The sequence below is a fragment of the Lacerta agilis genome, chromosome 15, assembly GCF_009819535.1.
Source record: "Lacerta agilis isolate rLacAgi1 chromosome 15, rLacAgi1.pri, whole genome shotgun sequence".
NCBI lineage: Eukaryota > Metazoa > Chordata > Lepidosauria > Squamata > Lacertidae > Lacerta > Lacerta agilis.
In genome coordinates, this window is record NC_046326.1 from 38,545,612 (window position 1) to 38,565,805 (window position 20,194).

The window sequence follows — 20,194 nt, forward strand, 5'->3', positions numbered from 1 at the left end:
CTGGATGGAGCAAGTGTCCAAAAGTGGTTCTGGGGGGTGGGGTGAAGTGGGCTTGTAATCGGGCTCACAGACCTGTGTGATTTCGGGGTGGGGAAAATGATTGGTGACATCTGCTGCAGAAACTTGAAGGCAGAATTCTCATATTGTAACCTACCTGGGGATAATAAAGAGTAATTTTTTAACACACACACACACACACCCCTGCTCAAGGCTATTCTGTCAGACCTTTTCTCCATCTAACTCAGTATTGTCTGCACTGATTGGCAGCAGCTTTCCAGGGTTTTGAGAGGGGATGTTCCCACCTCTAATGGGATGTGCCAGGGATTGAAACTGGGGCCTTCTGCATGCAAAGCTGATGCACTACCCCTGAGCTGACTGTCTTGGCTAGTTACCTATACTGTGTACAATACAATCTGAATTTTGACATACCATAAGAACAAAGGAAACTTCTTTTTATATCAGTTCAGAGTTTTTGCCCATCAAGCCTGGTATGGTCTACACAGGCTAGCAGCCGCAGTTCTCAAGGATCTCAGGCACAGAAGGGTCTAGCTCATCTATTGTTACATGATCATTCTTTCTTACTTACAAAAACTAACTAACAAACTGGAGATGTGGGGGACTGGACCTGGATCCTTTTGTATACCAAGTATGTGCTCTATCCCTGATCTAAAGCAACAACCTTGTGCAGGGGTAGTGAATGTGGTGCTCTTCAGACGCTGTTAGACTGCAAGTCTCATCATCCTTGACCATTGGACACTCTGGCTTGGGCTGATGGGAGTTGGAGTTCATCAACATCTTGGGCTGATGGGAGTTGGAGTCCAGCCATGTTGACTACCCCTGGTATAGTGGGTGAAGGATGTGAAAGTGGAACCTGTGGTCCTACTGATAATGTTGGACTCCAGCTCTCATCATCCTTAACCATTGCCTGTGCTGACTAGGGGTGATGGGAGTTGTAGTCCAACAACAGTGTTCTTCAACCCTGGATCAGATGTTGTTGGACTCCAACTCCCATCACCATTGGCCGTGCTAACTGGGACTGAAGGGAGTCCAACATTTTCTGGAGGGTGACAGATTCTTTCCCCCACAGTTAATGGGTTTTTCCAACCATACCAGCACCTTGAAGTGTGCCCAGACACACAGTAACTTACTTCCCCTAACCCCATTATACAAGTAAAAGAGAAACAAACTTTAGATCATGCGTTGGGTTCTCCCCCCCCCCACTCCATTTCCCATAATCATGCCATATGGAAAGGGCACCTTCTGTTTACGGGCATTCTTCTTGGTCAGATATATAAAATTTATGGAAAAAGGCCTACAGAAATTAGGAGGAGGCTGATGGCAAGAATTAATATATTAACTGGTCTGCAACATTCTTTGACAAACTGCTTACTAAATACATCAAAATTGATTGGCCGCTGTGTGTTTTTTGAATTGACAAATGAGTGCATTAAAGGAAGGAGAGAAATCCATTAATTACAGCTGCCCTCGACCGTAGGAAATGTAATGATATAAATATAGATTTTGTTAAAACAAACAAACAAACAAAAAACTAACCCCTATCACCCCCTGACTTTTGCTGTAGAGTTTGCTGGTAAGCTTACACGGCATATCTTCACTCTTAAATCTCTGCTGGGAGGTATTGCAGTGAGCAATTGATCTTGAAACGTGTGTGCTGGGTGGGAGCCTTTTTGTTGTGTTAAGATGTGACATCACATGCCACAACATGGTTGGGTTCAAGCTTTCTACAAGGATCTCTTTCCATGTTGACTTGTCTACCATGAGACATGATGATTTGAAGGGTGGAGCATAGTCCATGGTGGTGCTCTTCAACTTGGACCCTCAGATGTTGGTGGTTTACAACTTCCACCATCCATTGGCTAAGCTGGCTGGGCATCATGGGAGTTGTAGTCAAGCAACACCTGGAAGCCACAGATTAAAGAACTAAGGTTCTAAGGTTCAGTGAGTTAACATGGAAGTGTTGGTCAAGCCTATTATAATAGAATTGTAGTGTTGGAAGGGACCACAAGGGTCATCTAGTCCAGTGTTTTTCAACCTTTTTTGGGCAAAGGCACACTTGTTTCATGAAAAAAATCACGAGGCACACCACCATTAGAAAATGTTAAAAAAATTAACTCTGTGCCTATATTGACTATATATAAAATTGAATTTTTCAATTTTTCCCACGGCACACCAGGCAACATCTCGCGGCACACTAGTGTGCCGCGGAACAGTGGTTGAAAAACACTGATCTAGTCCCACCCCCTGCAATGCAGGAATCTTTTGCCCAACATGGGGCTCGAGCCTGAGATTAAGAGTCTCATGCTCTACCGACTGAGCCATCCCAGCTTCTTGTATTGAACCTCCTTTTTGCCCAGTGTGAACTGAGAGCGTCCCATAGCTGACAACCAGCATTCTCTCACAGCTATGTATTGTGAAGAATATTCTGCCATCGTGAGCAATGTATATTTCAGGTAACCATAACCTCCTTTGCACTGAGGAAGAGGTAAGGGGGACCTCTTTTTCCCTTGCGCCACCTGTCCTCTGATCTCTCAGCAAACCTTGGCTCTCTAGGTTATGAATGGCCAGTTGACTTTAATCCCAGCTAGGGTGGTCACTTGCACATTGCCAGAAAAGGACAAAAGAGAGCACATTCCATACATTTTGCATATGGAAGGCACCACATTGGCTAGACCTGCTTGAAGTTTAAGCCACGCAGTAATGTGGAAGGAGTATGGAGGAACACATGCTGTACTGGTGGCAATGTTCAGTTTTGCCCTGAATCTCTATGGCGTTATTTGAAGACTATCCCTATTAGAACCAATCCCACTGTCTGCCTCTTCTGGCCTAAATAGTAGCTGTGCTTTTACAATAAGAAACTGATAGCGCTTTATCCACATTTCAGCATTTTGCAACTTCTTGCAAACAACAGAACGATGAATATACATTGCCTTGTGTTGTCCAAGCAGAAAGTTAAATATTCATATTGTCTCAGTTCTTCCCTTCGATGTCGTTTTTTAAAGCTTGCTATGAAATGTTACCTCTAGTGAGTGTTGCTTTTGCTTCCCAGAATTAGACTTGGTTTAGATACAGTAATTAAGCCAAGCATCATCATTGTCAAGATGACTTAGCAGTCAACATGAGCTAATTGAAAGCCTGACTTGTTACTTTCTGGACTAGATTTTAGTTCTCCTGCATATAAAGACCTTAGAATCCTTAGAAAACTATAGGGTTTATTTGCTCAACACAAACTTAGAAGCAGAGGAGTTAAGAGTAGACACATGGACCCAAGTCAGCCTTGTCCATTATTTTCACTGGGGCTACTCTAAGCAGGACTAGCACCCAGAGTCGGTTGCTCTAATTTCACGCTTGGAAATATGTGGTGATCTGAACTGGTGAGTCAGTGAACATTGGCACCTTTGACTTGTGTCCCTTTGATTGCACCAGATTTTCAAGAACACGTTGCAGTTACGAGATGGAATGGAAAGCTGGCTCTCCAAGGGCGAAGTCTTCCTGACCACGAATTTCAGGGCGTTTTACACCTGCGTCCACCTATATGTGGCAGTTCTCCTGAGGAAAATGTTGGGGATCCACTGGTGACTTAAGCTTTGACACCATTCTGACTGCTCACAACTTGTATTCTTTAGATTACCATTCACCTAGGCATGCAGCACAGCAATATCCAGCATTGGATATTGTTGGACTTTGATTCCCATCATGCCCAGTCCGCATGACCAACAGTCAAGGATGATGGGAGGTGTAGTACAATGACACCTGGAGGGCACCACACTGGTTATCCTCTGATGTAGCCTCTTCAATTTTCAGTTTTTGCTCAGAACTACTGTTGCGCCTATTTAGTGTTTAAATAAACACTAAATAGGCGCAACAGTAGTTCTGAGCAAAAACTGAAAATTTTTAAATAGCTGAACTATTTAAAATTTTAAAAGATGATGCTGTTAAGGTGCTACACTCAAAATGCCAGCAAGTTTGGAAAACGCAGCAGTGGCCAGAGGATTGGAGAAGATCAGTCTATACCCCAATCCCAAAGAAGGGTTCCATGATAACTGCAGATGGTGACAGCAGTCACGAAATTAAAAGACGCCTGCTTCTTGGGAGGAAAGCAATGACAAACCTAGACAGCATCTTAAAAAGCAGAGACTTCACCTTGCTGACAAAGGTCTGTATAGTTAAAGCTATGGTTTTCCCAGTAGTGATGTATGGAAGTGAGAGCTGGACCATAAAGAAGGCTGATTGCCGAAGAATTGATGCTTTTGAATTATGATGCTGGAGGAGACTCTTGAGAGTCCCATGGACTGCAAGAAGATCAATCCTATCCATTCTTAAGGAAATCAGGCCTGAATGCTCACTGGAAGTACAGATCCTGAAGCTGAGGCTCCAGTACTTTGGCCACCTCATGAGAAGAGAAGACTCCCTGTAAAAGACCCTGATGTTAGGAAAGATGGAGGGCACAAGGAGAAGGGGACGACAGAGGACAAGATAGTTGGACAGTGTTTTCGAAGCTACCAACATGAGTCTGACCAAACTGTGGGAGGCAGTGGAAGACAGGAGTGCCTGGCGTGCTCTGGCCCATGGGGTCATGAAGAGTCGGACATGACTAAACGACTAAACAACAACGACAGTGTTGTGCCAAATGTCCTCTGATATCAGCGTTTGCCTTCAGTATGAGCGCATTTGCTGCAGTTGAAGGAGCTACTGAAACAGTTGAGTTCATCACTGCTTCTTTTAACCACACCTAATCTTAGATCCTGCTGTCTTTTTTGATGGAGCAGCCATGATGTTGTTGTTTTAGACTTGGCAATGGGAACAACATTGGCATGGAGTCCCCAGAGCTAACAGGGCTCCGTAGCCAGGAAGGAAGATGGGGTGTCAAGGAGAACAGCACCAGGGTGACCCAAATATGTATTCAGGAAAGGGAAGCACTTTTTGGTGCTCAGGAAAGCTGACATGAAATGAAGGAAGTCACTTTGGCTCAGCCCTGTTGGAAACCTTCACCTGACAAAGAACTTGCAGTTGCCAAGCCCACTTCCATGGCCCGCTACAGAAGGTACACAGCCTGCAGAACCGGGGTCAAACCCCAGCACCTCCTGGTACGACAGGGAGAGAGCCCCCTTCCTGAAATGCTGGAGAGCTGCTGCCAGTCAGTGCAGACCATACTAAGCTAGGTGGATTGATAGTTCGACTCAGTATAAGTGCAAGTCCCTGTGTTTCACTCTGGTGAAATCAAAGGCGGTTGTCTCAATCAATCATTTCCCCGCCCCAAACACTTTCTGTGAAACCGAATGTTCGGTGATTTCAAGGAGCGGAAACCTGGCCCCATGTCGCTGCCCAGGACTCCTCATATTAAGTGGTAAGGTCATTGCGATAAGCACTTCCGTGTCTTAACACAACCTTTCGCGAGCCAGCCTGCATTACCTCTCATTTACTTGAAAGGCGTTTGTAAGTGGAAACGTCAGCGTCCACGGCCCATGGGGAAACAAAAAGGAGGGTTCCCCCTCCTTCTCCTTAAGACCTGACTGTGTTGCCCTTTTCCTGAAGACAGAGAGGTTAAGTGGTGAAAGGAAGTACAAATAATTCCTTTTGCCGAGTGTATGACAGAGCAAAATGAGTAGAAACAGGGCAGGCTTCCGTTCTTCCATCGAGCCGAACTATCTCGGACAGGTGGAGCCTCTCTGGGGGCTCAGAAAGCGCTGCTCCCCCTTGCTCTGTGCAGCCGTTTCATAAACAGACCCAACCAAGATGTAGTCATCAACTTGGGACTGTTTATGCAGATGTGAGAAATTTGCTGCGATCTTTACATCCCTTTGTGGCTCTGGGTGTGTCCATGTTCGTTGTATCTCGGTAGTAAACACTGGTCTGTCCCCTGTGTGGCTTTCAAACGCTGAGAGTAGTTCTGAGGGCAGGAGGGGGGGATTAAAATAACTTTCAGATGCCTACAAACAACAATAACATGCTGAAATGGTTCTTCTTTTGCTGCTCTCGCTTGGTCATCTGGAACTTCTTAAAAAAGATGGTGGTGGTTGGAGAGCGTTTGGGGAGGGGGGTTTCCATCAATGCGGAGAGGTCAGTTTTCAAAGCGGCGTGCGAGGGTTTAGCTGTGTGAGCCCTCCTGACGCTAATGGGAGTCAAACGGCTAAATCCCCGCGCTCCGCTTTGAAAATTTACTACTAAGCCTCTTGACTTCTCACTACATACTTTGATTGTAACAGTAATCCATGGTTAACATAATTTTCCCGACAATAATGTCAAACATACTTTTGAAGTCGGTGAATTATAGAAAGAAGTTACCTCTTCCGTAACTCTTTAAAGATGGCCCCATCAGGCTGATTTCACAGTAGGCCCTCGCCCCTGAGTTTATTCTCCAACACAAGAGAAGAATGTATTTGTTGCCGCTGTTTGGATCTTTGGCTGCAGGCTCTCTGTGCTTAAAAAAACCCGACGCTACTCAGTTGCTTGTTGCTCGCACAGCCCCAATCTTAACAGGGGTGCTTTTCACAAGGGATGCCGTCTGTATGCCTTTTTGTACTAAATTTGGTCCTGACCTCACAAATGCTTTAAAAAAAAAAGTGACTTGCAGAACGTGGTTAGGCCTGCACATCTTGTAACTCCCCAGCCATGTGCATTAAATGCACTGCAGGCAAGTTTATAACAATTTTTTTTAAAAAAATGAGACCGTCCCCTGCCCACAGACTTACAATCTGAAGGACACAACACAAAAGGAAAGGGGAGTGGGAGGTAGGAGGGTGGAAAGCCAACTTTGAGCATTATTTCATAGATTTAAAAGATCTTACAGTGTGTTCTTTTTCAGAGTAGGGAGTGGCAAAGCAAGCTTTTTTGCAGCTGCTTCTTCACTGGGCGATGGATGGAACCGAGCAGGTCTTCCCCTCACTAAGATGATAACCCTGGGAAGCAGAAGGAGCAGCTTCCTAATAGCCCCGGGTCCCTTGGCGGATGGTTGAGGACAGCAAGTGCCTTCCTTCTGCTCTTCAGTCATCGAGCACCGAGCAGTTAGCGCTGGGTGTTCTTTCTGACACCGAGAGCAGAAGCAGGCTCCCTGCAGTCGCTCCTTTGCTGGCCGGTGGATGTGGCCAAGCTGATCTTCCCCTTGCCAAAATCTGCTTCCTGGGAACACTGACAGTTGATAGTCATGTGTGGTGAAGGTGATTATTGATCCAGGGCCACCAGGGCCAACTTAAGACGTTTTGCCGCTTGAGGCAAAACAGAAGATGGCACCCCTGCTGCTGCCGTTGCCTCTGCCTCATGCCTCCCCCTCCTCCTTCTCCGCCTGAGGTGTCTAGAGACAGCCCAGGGAAGCTCTGACGTTCAGTGTCGACTTAAATAATGAGATTGGTCAAAATGTATGTGTGCATCAGGCCCTCCAGTCCCGTGGGCAGAGGCCAGTGTCTTTCCTTCTCCTGACGAACAATGTTGTCGGGGACGCTGCAAGCACAAGGAGCTCTTGGGGCTAGAAATGGGAAGTTTCCGTTTTGTGGGCGCCTTCTCAGTATGGCAAGTGAGCAGAACTGCATTTCGGATCGTCATCATCTTGGACAGTGAATCAGGCTCATTCAAGCTAGCCAATGGACTCTCCTGGACAGGAAGGGCTATATGAGACTTCCTCTTTGGACTAAGACCATGTGTGATCCGAAACATCTTCCAGACCAGTTTTTTTCAACCTTTTTTGGGCAAAGGCACACTTGTTTCATGAAAAAAAATCACGAAGCACACCACCATTAGAAAATGTTAAAAAAATTAACTCTGTGCCTATATTGACTATATATAAAGTAATTCTCTTGAATTTTTCAATTTTTCCCACGGCACACCAGGCAACATCTCGCGGCACACTAGTGTGCCGCGGAACAGTGGTTGAAAAACACTGTTCCAGACTGTCTCCTGGGTTTACCAGTCTCTGTAGATAATAGTGAGCTAGATGGACCAATTGCCCGACCCTCAATATAAGGCAGTTTTCCTGTGCCCTGAGTAGCTTGCCTTGCCTTGCCCAAGCTAGCTTGCTGCCCTCAGGTGTGGTGGAGGATACTATTCCATCACCAATGTGGAAGCAACGTTCAGCTGCCCCTCTGGTACAGAGTGGGGTGGTGCCAATTTGTCCTTTAGCCCCTGTGGCTGTTTGATGAGGGTGTGCTTTGCCTGATTTCATTTCAGTCTTCCCAGTCATCATCCAATGTGAATGTCAGTGAACACATGCATTCATACACATATATCCTGGATTCTGGCAAAGTTGAGTCAGCAGCCCTATTGCAACGACAGCTTACTAGATATCTATATATCTATCTATCTATCTCTGTCTCTATCTATTTAAGTTCAGCATGGTTCCACAACACTGAGTTTCTTCTGTGGGGGGAAGCAACACACCTGCAGTCGTCGAGAACCCACCATGTCAAAGATCTCTCTGCAGCACACAGAGATGTCTGTTTCGTAATTATACCCTGTCTGTGACTGTTCTCCTGGGAGGAATGTAATGAGAGGAAAAGGAAACCAGATCTCTGCATTGAGCTGCTGATAGAAAACCTGAAAAGATTAATAATTGAGCATCTATTGTCCCCTTGTGTCGGAGGGCAAGGAAGAGCTGCAGTGGATCACACGAGCAAGATGTGCTGCTTTTAGGGATTTGGGCTGCTTTGCCATTTTTAATCGCTGCAGTGCCGTGTGGTTCTGCTCCTGCAGGGATCAGGCTGCAATTGTTCAGCACCCTTTTAGCTGCTTTATGTACCACTGATGAGGTTTTTGTGCTGTCTTTTCATAAATCCAGATAAATAAAAAAATACACCAAAAAAAGATCCCAAAGATAAGAGCATCAGAAGAGCCTCGCTAGATCGCATAATCTAATCCAGGATCCAGCAGCCTCTAATGCATTGCAGAAAGAGGAGGAATTGCATTGCTTAAAAAAGAGAGCAGAGGGGACAGATTTTGCATAGAATTTGCATATCCTGATTCGTAAGTACTGATAGGGATGTAGGAAACTGACTTATGCTGAGTCAGGCCACTGGTCCTTCTAGCTTAGTGTTGACTGGTGGCGGCAGAGGACACTCCCAGACCTACCTATTGAACCTGGGACCTTCTGCATGCTGGCTGATGATCTACCACCAAACTATGACCCTTCGCCAGATCTCTAAATCAGGCGTAGGCAAACTCGGCCCTCCATATGTTTTGACACTACAACTCCCATCATCCCTGACCATTGGTCCTGTTAGCTAGGGATCATGGGAGGTGTAGTCCCAAAACATCTGGAGGGCTGAGTTTGCCTATGCCTGCTCTAAATGCAAATCTCCAAAAATTTAAATAGCCATGCAATGCATCACAGCATAGTGGGGAAGGCTATGTTCAGGGGATCCCTGTGCCTGCTCGTTCTGCTCTCCAGGTGCTGTTGATGCTTCAGGGCCCCTCCTGCTGCTCTGCCTCCTTTTGGTTCTTTATTTTAAAACTGGACTTGGGCTGGGTAGCCCTTCCACGACAGGACTGTTCCTCCATAGAGTAGGAAGAGCAGCCTGCACAAGCCACTCGTGCCCCAGTCCTGGTGACTTTGACAAAGTGAATTCTGTTTGGCCCCCTCCCCCCCAATTAAAAAAAATGGTGTTGAATATCAAGCTTGCCTCCAAGCGCCTGAGTTGTTAAAAAGTATGCATTTCTCCAGGTCAGCCATGAGCCAGCAGGAAAAACAAAGGCCTCATTCACACAAACAGCAGATGTGACATTAAAGCCGTTCCTGGACTGAATGCTAGTGACGGCCCTGCCCTGTCATCTTCAACTCTCTGAACTAAACTATTCACCCTCCTGGTTGTTGGCCTAGCTCAAGCAAATAGCAGATGAGGTGGCAAAAGTTCATTGCTGGCAGGGTGGTTTGGATGCTACCCCATGAGCAGAAAAGGATCTGCATATAGAAAAAGCAGCCTCTCAGTGATCTCTCATAATAGAATTGCCATTGTCTATGGTGTGCGCACCAATTTTTGTTTCTGCCCTGGCATCCCCTGTGATGGCACAGGTGTTTTGAGCATGGTAAAACCTCCGTAGCCCCACCTCCTTTGAATAGCCCCACCCATTCCTTGGCTATGTGTAGCCAAAGCTGCCATAGCTTGTGTGTGTGGATAGATAGATAGATAGAAATATGATAGATAGATAGATAGATAGATAGATAGATAGATATAGATAATGCAAAGCAGCTTCACAATGTACATTCCAACTACTCAGGCACTGAGTTATTAGCAGCTTTGCATGGCCAAAATGATGCTTCAGGGACACAAAAGGGAGAATAGCAGCATGTTTGAGGGAACCCAACTGTTTGCAGGAGTAGAAAAAATATATATTTAAGTGTGGGCAAAACCTAACAGGTAAACCACCCATCACACAAAAAACCCCAGTTTATACTAAGCATACTTAGTAACCACAGAATGCTGAGTTGGGGGGGGGGGGGTTAATGGAAAACAGGGAGAATGAGATGGAATGGAGTATCCCGAAAGTGGGTGTGTGGTTGGATGACTGGCTGGAACAGAGAAACGGGAGTGTGCCACACTGTGACATCTTGTTGCTGGGTCTCCACTTTTTGTTTGAAACTGGAACCACAAGAATCAGTAGTGTTATCTGCAGTCCCCCCCCCCTTTTTTTTTTTTTGCTATGGCGGAGAGGCTGTTGGATTTGGATTTGGAGACAAGGCAGTACAGCAGCAATCAAAAGGAGAGAGAGGAAGGATGAGGTGTTATTTTGGCTGTGGTTGTAAGCACACTTACTTGAAATCAATGGGAGTTACTTTCAAGTCAGTTTGGCTCTGGGCTCTTGGTCTATCAGTGTTAAAACAGAGGAGACCAGCTGATGCGGAGAGCCTAGAACCAGTTGTGGCTAACATTAAGATTTGCAAGTAATTAACAACAACAACGCACGTAGTGTATGGATTTATAGAGGCGCCAACATCTATTTACGGTCCTATATGTGTCTCTTTCCTATTATTAACTAGTTTACAGCACCGTTATAAAAAATAGGAGTGGGCAGAAACTTCACACGTCAAAGTTACCCCTGAAGCAACATTTCCCTCGTTCTTTCCCCGCTTTTCCCTCCCCCCCCTTTTCTTCACAATATGCAGACTCTAAAGCTGGTTCATTTATAAGTTCTTTGTGCTTTTTAGTTCTAATTGACACAAGCGGGACCTGCACTTCAGCAAAACGTTGCAGTATTTTCACATCCCCTGACAAGGGCCTTCCTCTGAGATACTGTAAGCTTTGAGGGTCCCTATGTGCCACCTCTGGCTTCTCTTCAGATCGTGTAAATCTTCTGCCTATTTGCCACCTCACAACAACACCCCCAATCCCCATGTCTCCCTGTCTTTCTTTTCCAGCGGATGCAACGTCTTGTTCACAGATGACAACAGAATAACAGGAATAAAACCAGTTACAAAAACCCAACTACCTGTAATCAAAATGCATAGCAAAACAGCTCCATTAAAACACCCGTAATTGAAATACATAATAAACACTCCCATTAAAACAGCACCATGGTTAAATTAGTTATACCACGTGAGGCCATTGGCCCGTTTAGCTCAGTACTGTTTACCCTGATGGACAGCAGCTCTCCCAAGGCTTTCAGGCAAAGAGCTCTTCCTTGACATGCTGGGCATCGAACCTAAGAAGTTCTGCATGCCAAGCAGGTGCTCAGCCCCTGAGCTACAGCATTTTTTTTTTTATCTTAGAAGATCTGTGTTCCTTAAGAAGCAATGTCAAAAGGGACTCGAGGTTTACAGCCCATCCCTCTCCCCCCACCCCCAGTAAGAAGACAGATTTTGAAGCCTCTACTCTTTCCTCAACAGGACAGGCACTGACCGTACCGTAAGCTCACTTGACACTCATTTTAATGACCCAGGGAGATCGGCTGGGAGCCAACATTAAAACTTCCCTCTTTTCCCACAGCCCCGTCATTCTCTAATCCCGATCTTTCCTCGTTCTGGCAACCCATTCATGTCCCCCGGTATTCCCACACACATTACGTCGCCCTGAATCCCGGACGTCCCCTGACGGCGGACAAATCCCCTGTCCCCCGAGGTGTCCTGATTAGAGGCAGGGTGGGGAAGGCTCCTTGCGGCTGTATTCTTTCGGTTATAGATTTCACTTAACGGTGATAAAATATGGCTGTTTGGCAAAACAGCTGCTGCCGAGATGTAAATCATCTGCTCCCACCTGCCAAAAAGATCTCGGCCAACTTAATTGTCAAGGCAGCTTCAAATAAGTTGCATTAACGTCAAGGCGGCTTGATGGTTACGACTCCCTAGGCCAGGGGAGAAGCGCTGTGCTTTCGAGGGCGGCCTGCCCAGCACTGCCTGAGGAGGCGGTTTGTCACTGCGGCTTAGCTTGGCTCCTGCGTCTCCTAAAGTGGACAGTTTCTGAAAACTTTGCGGCGGGCGCTGTATCGTTGACGGTGGCACTTGTCAAGGGGCGAGACGGCTCTGGAGCTGTCAGGTTTACTTGAAGCTGTTTCGCCATGCTCCTTTGTCACTGCCAGCTGGAAGACACAAGCAGCTAGTTTGCATGGGAGCAGAGGAAGCTGCCGTGTACCCCATCCAGACACCTTGGTCCATCTAGGGCAGCATTGTCTACTCTGACTGGCAGCAGCTCCCTAAGATTATTCAGTCAGAGGATGTTCCCAGCTGTACCTGAAGATGCCAGGGATTGAACCAGAGACGTTCTGCATGCAAAGCAGCAGTGGTAGACCTACATTTTGGGGGGCTCTGTAGCTTGATCTGTCGTAGGGGGCCCTTCACAACAGGAAATGATTTCTGGGTATGAGCTGTTATCTTCTTCAATGGGGTTGTTCCATGACAAATCACCACACCTTTAAAACACATGTGCTACTGACTTTGGGATTGTTGAAATATATGAAGAGAAACTCACCAAGCAGATTTCTGAAAACAAAGTAAGTTAAAAGACAGCATCTGAAGGCAGCCCTGTTTAGGGAAACTTTTAATGTTTGATGAATTACTGTATTTTAATATTTTGTTGGAAGCCGCCCAGAGTGGCTGGGGAAACCCAGCCAGATGGGCGGGGTATGTATAAATATATATATATATTATATACAACAACAAAATAATCTATTTGAGCCGTATGACTCAAATTGGGACTACTAGACTCCAAAAAAATTAAGCAACGTGACATAAAGTTGCTTTTTGGGCCCCTCTGGAATGAGGGGCCCTGAAACTTAAGTGCCATTAGTTTCAGAGCAGATCCACTCCTGCAAAGTAGATGCTCTTCCACTGAGCAACGGCTCTTCCCCTAAAGTGAACAGAGAAAACTGTAAGCAAAGTTACAGACACATTGCATTGTAGAGTGGTGTGTGGAGAAACAAGAAAAATATATACTTTTGATGCTGATTGGTTTATATTTATTGCTTTTATTAACTGTCACCCGGAGGAACCTAGACTCCCTGTAACTCATACATCTTTTTGGCTTAGTTATTTAACTTAACATGCTGCAATTATTTTCTGCCTTATGCACATCACAAATGCAATTTTACTTTTCCCCAAAAATTTTTTTATTAATTTTTAACAATACGTAAACAAACAATACAAACAATAAAAACATTACAGCAAAATACAAACAGAAAAATAATAAAAAACACTTATTTAAATCTGTCCTTGTTTTATATCATTGTAATTTGACTTCCCCACGTCCTCTCCATCTGCATTCCTTAAAAATCATCTTTAGTAATTTCTTCACATCTTTATATTCTCATGTTAATACAACAATCATCTTTTCTTATCAAATAACCTTAACATTACTTCCTCTATTTTTACACCTTATCTAACTTCTATATCTGCTGCCTAGTTAATCTTCCTGCTTCTTTTTAAAATACTAATCTTAACATAGTTCTTTAGATATACTTTAAATTTCTTCCAATCTTTCTCCACCGCGTCGTCCCTCTGGTCTCGGAGTTTCCCGGTCAGTTCAGCAAGCTCCATATAGTCCATCATTTTCATCTGCCATTCTTCTATCGTTGGTATTTCTTCTGTCTTCCAGTTTTTTGCTAATACAATTCTTGTGCAATTTCTGTGCAATTTTACTTTGTACCTGGTGACCAGGACCTAATATTTGTTGTTTGTATTGGTTCATGCTATTCTTAAAGTTAATTATATTATATTTGAAAAGTTAACAGACACATTTTGTCCACCTAATAATAATAATAATTTTATTTATACCCCGCCCTTCCCAGCCAGAGAACCGGGCTCAGGGCGGCTAACATCAATTAAAATCACAACAAAAAACATAAAAACGATCAATTTAAAATAACAGATTAAAATACAAATTTAAAATTCAATTAAAACTGCAGGTCTCAATTTCAAAATAACCCACCAATAAAAGATGAAGCATAAATATTAAACAGAAACCAACCCAAAGGCCAGGTGGAACAGCTCCGTCTTGCAGGCCCTGCGGAAAGATGCCAAATCCCGCAGGGCCCTGGTCTCCCGTGATAGGCTGTTCCACCAAGTCGGGGCCAATATTGAGAAGGCCCTGGCCCTAGTTGAGGCCAACCTAACGTCTTTGTTGCTCGGGACCTCCAAAAGATTATCACTTGAGGACCTTAAGGTCCTACATGGGACATACCAGGAGAGGCGGTCCCTTAAATACGAGGGTCCCAAACCGCATAGGGCTTTAAAGGTCAAAACCAGCACCTTAAACCTGATCCTGTACTCCACCGGGAGCCAGTGCAGCTGGTAAAGCTCAGTACTGCAATGCCTATCCTGATTGACAGTGGTTCTCCGGGGTTTCAGACAAGAAGTCTCTCCCAGGGCTTCAGACAGGGATCTCTCCCAATCCCTGAGGCCATAGATTGAACCTGGGACCTTCTGCATGCGGAACAGGTGCTCTACCACCGAGCCGCAGTCCTCTCCCTCTTTGTTTGCTTGTGATGTCCAAACCAAATCTAAGTATTGGTTAATTTCTAAGTGTTAAAAGTGCTGGGCTTTACACTTAACCTGTAAATTAGTCTGTTTAGCCAGCATCTCCCATTAAAAGGATCAGGTAGCAGGTGATGGGAAAGCCTCTTATCTGCTTAGGTGCGTGGCATCTCTGTAACACTCAAAGTTGTCAGCTCCCTTTAACCATTGGTACCTATACTGAACTGCAGGGATGAGTAGCAATATATCTTTGGACACCAGATGCTAAGCACTTGCAGTGGTGGAGATCTGTTGCTTTCATGTCCTGCTTGTGGGCTTTTCACAGTAATCTGCTTGGCCAAAGTTGGAAGCAGGATCCTGCATGAGATGGTCCATAGTTCTGATACAGCAGGCGCTGCTTGTATTTTCATGGAGGGTAAGACAACCAGTGGGCACTAGCCAAGATGGCAACGCTCTGCTTCCACGGTCAGAGGCAGGAACACTTCTGAATACCAGTTGCTGGAAACCGCAGGAGGGAAGAGTGCTCTTGTGCTTGGGTCTTGCTTGTGGGTTTCTCAAAGGCATCTGGTTCACCGCTGTGAAAACACGATGCTGGACTAGGTGGGCCATTGGTCTGATCCAGCAGGCTTTCCTTATGGTTTCTTACACACCGTTCCCAAGATGTCTCGCACCTAGGCTCAGCCTGAGCTACAGAACTATGCCATGCGTCTTCTGAACATTATTTTGACCCTCTCTCATTCCTTCCCCCTTTCTCTTTTTTACACAGTGGTTCCTCTGGGAAGTCCAGGACCAATCACACGGCACGAATCTTACGACAGCTTAGCATCCGACCACAGTGGGCAAGAAGATGAAGAGTGGCTTTCTCAGGTATAGATGTTGCAGATGGTGTGCATGGTCACAGGTCAAGGGCAAGGGACCTGTGACCCTCCAGTCGCTGTCAGATTTCATTTCCCATCCACCCCAGCCACATAGGCAATAGTGAGAGGTGATGGGAGTTGGAGTCCAGCAACCTCAGGAGGGCCATAGGTTTCCCACTCTTCCTTTAGGTTGGCTGGGATGTTTGTGTAATTAAAATTGAGCCCAGAAGGGACCTATCCAATCCTCTATGAAGTTCAATATCAGATGGGTGCTCAGTGGAGGAACACCCACCATGTTGCCTTTTGCCACACAATCACAGAACACCCTCTGCATTGCAGAGCTGGTGGATCAGGATCTTTGGGTGAAGCTCTAGGGGATTTGGACTAGAACCACAAGTAGTGTGTATCCTGCAGGAAAGTGTGCATAATAATGCATTTATTTCTGAAAATAACGTTTAAAATGGCACTGTTTTAAGAGGCATTTCTTTGCAAAAAAAGTGCATATTGGCCCAGCTTCCATGCAATCCTGTGTATATTAGAATAAATTCATGCAAATGAATTCTCATTATTATATTTGAGATTACATATATATAATCTCAAACTAATGTGCAAATGTGAGGAACTGAAGACTGGAAAAATCAGAAATTGACAGGTTTGCCCATCCCTAGGCTGTGTTGATTTAGCTGCAGGTATCCAACACCTAGGAGCTAATAGCAACAGAGTGGAAATCCCCAAGCAAAGATTCAAAACAGCAAAACGGTGCCCACATTGTACTCCAGTGGGTCCTGTTCGTTGCTTTCTAGTGACTGCCAGTGTTTGCCACTTTTCAGACATTCACCGAATTCCTCAAGCACGCATGCGAGTGCTGATGGCCAACAAATTCCGGACACCCACTGGAACATGACTTATATTGTAAAGCAAAAAAAACAAAAACAAAAAAACAACCAGCAGAAGTCTTTTGGGGCTGCTCAAGGGGTAATCAGGAGTACTTTGGTTATTTTTGTTAAGAGCGATCTCGGAACACAAAAGGCGCGCACGATCCCTGAGCCAGCCACTTTAGATTAGAAGCCCCGCCGTGTGTGTGTCCTTTTCCAGACGAAAGTGTTGCCATTCGCAGTAACAGCATGCAGTGAAGAAACCCTGCCCTGCGCTTCCACTTCTCAATTAGAAGAGTGGGTAATGCGTGCTGTCATTGGGAAGTACATACAATATGTTTGTCCTGCGCTCGGCGGGGGAGTGAATGGGAACATCTGGCTTGTACCCTTGGTGAAATTGCAGAGGCATCTGTTTACCTCTCGGGCTCTGCGGCGCTGATGGTTTCGAGCTTAAAATATACAGAATGCTTTAGTCGTGGCCTAATTTACATAGCGGCGCAAACGAGCTGCCTGCATCAGGCAGACAGCCTGAGCTGCCCCCACGAGAAGGGGAAATGCGGACTGAGAACGAGCGGCCTGTGTGCTCGTCTTCCTAGGCTGGGAAAGAATCGCCCAACAGCAAGACTGTGATAAAGTGGCGGGGGGGGGGGGAGAGAGAAATACTTGTTATAACAATCACAAGTCACCTGGAGCACTGAAATTTGAACATCAGTAGAGACAATGCAGCAGCCCAGGAATTGTATCTCTACAAATACGAAGCCAACGTTGTGGGGAATGAAAATGACTTTGGAAGGCCACATTCTGTGTCGATTTAGATTTGGGGGCCTTGTCTTTCTGACTCCCCCAAGCAAAGCAGCTTTATTCTTCTATGATGTTGGAACCTGTAGTCTTTAGAAGACTCCTTTTACTTTCTTGCATGCAAGATTGTTAAACCCGACCCCCCTTTTTTTGCTCTGCACTTCACTTTGGTCTCTGAATATGATGTCGCTGCTTTTCAGTCGTTTGGGGGGGGGGGTTGGTGTGGCAGTGGCATTATTTAACTTCACTTTATAATTTATTTTATTTTATTATAATTTATTTCTTTATTGAACAATTTCTCTGTTTTTAATGCTGCCCTTCGTCATCGATTCTGTGGCAGTTTGTTTCCAACAGCCCAGAATGTAATAAAATACTGTTGACACTGTAAAGCTCAAAAACAGTAAAGTAATAAAGCAGTAGAAAATATTAGTGCATGCAAGTGCTTAGAAATACCTTTAAAAGACATGGATGGATGGATGGATGGATGGATGGATGGATGGATGGATAAATAAATAAATAAATAAATAAATAAATAAATAAATAAATAAATAAATAAATAAATAAATCCAGCAAGCCAGCAAGCTTCACCTGGCCTCTGAAGTAAAGGCAATTCCCCATTTATGTGGAGGTTACCTTCTGATGCACCGTGCGTTTAAGTGAAATCATGGATATTGGGAACACAATTGAAAAAGCCTGCAAACACCCTCTAAACCTCCTTGCTCAAACTCCAGCTCTCCACAGGCCTCGAAGGTTCGTGCAAGGGCTCCTGGGATTGCACTTGCAAAGGCTCCTGGGATTGGCAGAGGCAATTTTCACACCATTTTTGCTGTTTTGCATTCTTTTAGGGCCGCTTTTGCCCCTCTTTGTGCCACTTCTGGGTTCACAGCGATGTGTGCAGTCGCGGTTGTGCGTTCCTTGAGCACACGTAATTGAGGAGTTGCCTGTATAACAAAATTGTCTCCAGGCAGGTTTCCCTAAGGAAGGACTTCCACAGTTGGGGTGGATCAGCATAAAATGCCCCCCTCCCTGGGCAGGGGCATGCTGGAAAGAGTTTGGGCAGATGACTTGCTATATGTGGTCAAGTTCATAGGAGAGCAAGTAATCCCTTTAGGGCAGCCTCCCCAAACTTCTGATTGGGCATTGCCCACAGCGATCTTCACTGATCGGTGCAGTGTATCCCTAATAATTATTATTATATGACTCTAAGATTACTGTATGATCTGAGAAGGTTGTATAATCTTAGAAGGGGACGCTGTTGTGAGGGGCATGGCTGTGACTCTCTTGAAGTGTCCCTGCACTTCTGAATTTGCCACTACACTATTGAGGGGAGTGGGGTGTTTTCCTTTTTAGATGAAAGCAGATGATGGAACTAGATGGTATGTCACGACACAAGGCTGCTGCTGAAAACTGCACCCCCCTGTTCTCCCTGAGTACATAGAGGATCCACTGAACTCCTTTGGCTGTTGCATCACAAGACTATGTCAGGCTGTTAAGAAATCTGCCCTGCAGGAGCACTCAACACAGAGCTGCCATTTTATTGCAATTCTTTCCTGAGATCTTTAGGGCACTCCGAACCCAACAATTCAGTTATTACATGGAGCAGGTGGGGGTTATAAACAGAACCTCCTGGTAGAGGTTACAGGTCTTAGTTGCATCACAGCCATTAAGCACTGCTTTAACCCTGTTTGGATGCTCCCCTTCTAGGTTGAAATTGTGACTCACACCGGACCTCACCGGCGCCTGTGGATGGGCCCGCAGTTCCAGTTCAAGACCATCCACCCCTCAGGCCAAACCACAGTCATCTCATCCAGCTCTTCAGTGCTCCAGTCACACGGCCCTAACGATACCCCACAGCCTCTCCTGGACTTTGATACGGATGACCTGGATCTCAACAGTCTCAGGTTAGAGAGACACAGACAAAAACACTATTCATTTTGCATTTCCTTGGTTGTTATCCCTCTGGCCATACACAACCAGCTGCTGACTGACAAAAGTGATTCTCTCGCATACAAATGCGGGCCGAATCCCATCAAGCCAGTCTGCTGAGGGCTGTGTTAGCAATGGGTCTTGTAACTGGCCCCAATTGCCGAGTGAGGGGCAAAGTCCCCTCCATCTGGGCACAGCAGCTGAGCACAGTTGCTCAGTCACTTCCATACAGTGGTGGCTCATGTTCCATAATAACCATAATCAAAATCAAAACAATACTTTTATTTATATGCCGCCCATCTGACTGGGTTGCCCCAGCCACTCTGGGCGGCTCCCAACAAAATGTTAAAAACACTATAGAACATCAACCATTAAAAACTTCCCTGTGCAGGATTGCCTTCTCGTATCTTCTAAAAGTCATATAATTGTTTATCTGTTTGACATATGATGGGAGGGTGTTCCACAGGGTCGGTGCCATGGCCAAGACAGCCCTCTGCCTGGTTCCCAGTAACTTCACTTCTCACAAGGAGGGAACCGGCAGAAGGTGCTCATAGCTGGACCTCAGCTGAACAATGAGGGCAGAGATGCTCCTTCAGGTATACTGGTTAGGTGGAATGCAGGGAGCCAAACAGTGGAGCCAGAGCCAATGATTGGCTGAGCCAGAGCCAATGACAGGAAGAGGCAACTAATTCTAGTTTTACCCCATGATCTTTCCTGCTTAGTTCTACAAGGGGCAACACTGAGAGTGGGGAAACTGACAGTCAGTGCCACCTGCTTGACTGGTTCTAAGTAAGGGGACAGGCAGATGGCGGCTGGCTGAGGGCAGACTGTGC

General features: G+C 45.5%; 1 protein-coding gene across 1 annotated transcript in view; it reads left to right on the forward strand.

The window, feature by feature from the left end:
* The window catches only part of BCAS3 (BCAS3 microtubule associated cell migration factor), a 455,244-nt gene that overhangs the window by 217,549 nt on the left and 217,501 nt on the right, over window positions 1–20,194 (forward strand). Inside the window, 2 exon segments of the mRNA XM_033171393.1 lie at window positions 15,672–15,772; window positions 19,140–19,336. Coding sequence (XP_033027284.1) covers window positions 15,672–15,772; window positions 19,140–19,336 — 298 coding nt within the window.